We start from the raw sequence: 2,500 nt of genomic DNA on the forward strand, positions 1-2,500 counted from the left end.
CAAGGCCGGCCTAACCTCAGACCAACGTAAAGGAAGGTTAACTTGATTGAAAATGGAATTAGCGTGTAATATATATATATATATATATATATATATATATATATATATATATACTGAACGAGATTGTCCATAAATATTAGAGAGTTGAAGAAAAGCTAAAATTAAAATGTTAATGGGATGTGAAATATGTAGTACTACATAGAGCCATGGAAGATGTGAGCACGCTGTGATTTGATAATCCAAATGTTTGGTGTTTAATCTTTGCCTGCTGATAATAATAATAGTAATAAAGTCACTGATTTATGTAGCAGGATTCTCCTGCGTTGATCAAATGATAGGTAATGATATGCAGTACAAACAGCAAGTTAAGTCTAACACTCACATGGCAGGGTAGGACTAGCAGCCGTTGTGGACACGGTGGTAGGCGAGGGCGTGGTGCTCGTCGTCGTGGTACTACTGGTCTTGGGCGCCGCTGTTGTCGGGGTGGTTGGGGCCCTTAGCCTGGTGCTGCTCGATTCCGAAAGCGAGGCTTCCAGTTCCAGGGGAGACCTGGAATTCCAAATGACCTCTTGAACTCTGAACGGTAAAAATGAAAGGCTGGGTAGCAGCCTACTGCTGTTACTGCCACCCGCTCCCCTGTGGTTCGGTATAACCGCCAATTTGCGTGCAAATTGGGAGCCGTGTTTAGTACTAGCCCTTTTGGGATGAACGAGAAAGCATAAACAAAGGACTGTGAATATCATAAATACAAATACAGTGCTCAAATACGAACAAAAACATAAACAAACGGCGTTAAATATTAGGTAGCCGACTGGCGGGAACCCTGTCGTGGTAGTTATCTTCAGTTTTACACCGTGTAAACTTTCCTTTTTCCTATCTACGGTATATCTATAGCATTGCTGTATGAGGGTATGCATTTGAAATTCATATGAGAATGCTGCTATATACGTATTGAGTTTGTATAGCATGCATAGTCAGTTCTTGTGGGTGCATAAATTTTCACGGTTTCTGGGTTATATCAGTCCGTATTTGTGCGCATGCGCGCTCGTGTGCGTGTGTTGAGTATGAATAAAATTCAGCTAAAAAGAGGTATAACAATCGTGTTTTCGCTGATATATATCTTTTTTTCTTTGCCGTGTTATTGTGCGAAATCAGTCCTTGTGTTTTTTACCAGTCAGAAAAAGGTATGTATTGTGTTTACTTTATTTTACCGGGGTTACTCATCCAAGTTTTCTTTACGTTTGTTCGACAAAGAAAACGAGAATTTAAAGGTAAACTTAGTTCAATGGACCTGCGTTGGACGTTTGAAAAACACTCGAAAAGACTGTTTATGTAGTGGGGACTTTTCTGTTGATTTAACTAGATCTGGAACAAGATGATTAATTCACATAATACGTGTGTATATTTTAGTGATGAATCGATTGAAGGCATACGTAAAATAAAATAAAAAATAAAACACACAATATACTAACGAGCGAGATATGGCCCTTATCGATATGATTGGAAGTAGATACTCCTTAATTATGAATTCAGAAGTAACTTCTCATGTGAATTTGAAGGCATTAACTTTTATTACAACAATTGATTACAAAGAGACAACAAGATTCTAAAGACATGTAAATCAGAGATCTGAATAAAAAGACGAAGATTAAGTTATTGTAGTACTTAAAAACTACTATCTAATGCTGCTTTAAAAGTAGGTACTATTCATAAAGCTTCCCGTATCTACAGATATTTTCTGTTATATCATTCTTGGGATGTTGTTCTCCTGTCTGGATTTCAATATAGCTCTCTAAAATGTAACTTTTAGAGAAGGCCGCTCGATTTGGTGGCCCCCGTAGGGGTTTGTGCCGTCAGTACACCTCAAGCGGTGCGCTGTAGGTATTACTTAAGGTTCTCTGCTTCCATTTTCTCTTTCTTCCATCTTCCCCCACACATTTCCTAACAGTTGTTTCATATTGCAGCTGCTAAGTTTCCATTCATGCAACAGGAAATTATTTCCATGCAAGGCATCGATTCCTGCTCGAGGCAACATCATCTTTAAAATGCTTTGGCAACATCAGTTTGCAACGGAAATTATATTCCGCAACCATGGCTGCAAATGAAAGATCAAAAGTAGTAAATCATTAATGGAATTTGGCGCGCGATGATTCCACATTATATCTCTCTATCTCGTGGAATGGGAATAACTACATTGCAGTCTGAGCAATCTCTTGTCTTTTATTTCGAATGAGTGTAACCTGATTTCCGAAGTATCCCATCACCGACAGAATTAGGCGCCCAGTAAGTCCAATAATTCATGTAACATATTATTATTCTAATCAAAGACATCGTCTCTGGTTCAAAATCAAAATAGCATGGAAACCCCTAAGGGAGGAGTACTGTCAGTGCTTATTTTCTGCTTCCGTATGACTTTTCAACCTCTCTAACTATTAATTCATAGCGCGACTGCTTTGAGGTTTTCCTCCTGTTACACCTTTCAAACCTTTCTTCTATAAAG

The 2,500-nt window shown here is 38.6% G+C and overlaps 1 protein-coding gene across 2 annotated transcripts in view; it reads right to left on the reverse strand.

Moving 5' to 3' along the window:
• LOC135195734 (low-density lipoprotein receptor-related protein 11-like) overlaps positions 1-2,500 on the reverse strand; it is an 88,336-nt gene that overhangs the window by 78,203 nt on the left and 7,633 nt on the right. For both annotated transcript variants that reach the window (XM_064222175.1, XM_064222176.1), the window contains exon 3: positions 383-549. In XM_064222175.1, the coding sequence (XP_064078245.1) occupies positions 383-549 (167 nt within the window). The remainder of the gene's footprint in view (positions 1-382; positions 550-2,500) is intronic.

This window comes from Macrobrachium nipponense, chromosome 16 (genome assembly GCF_015104395.2).
Source record: "Macrobrachium nipponense isolate FS-2020 chromosome 16, ASM1510439v2, whole genome shotgun sequence".
NCBI classification, from domain to species: domain Eukaryota; kingdom Metazoa; phylum Arthropoda; class Malacostraca; order Decapoda; family Palaemonidae; genus Macrobrachium; species Macrobrachium nipponense.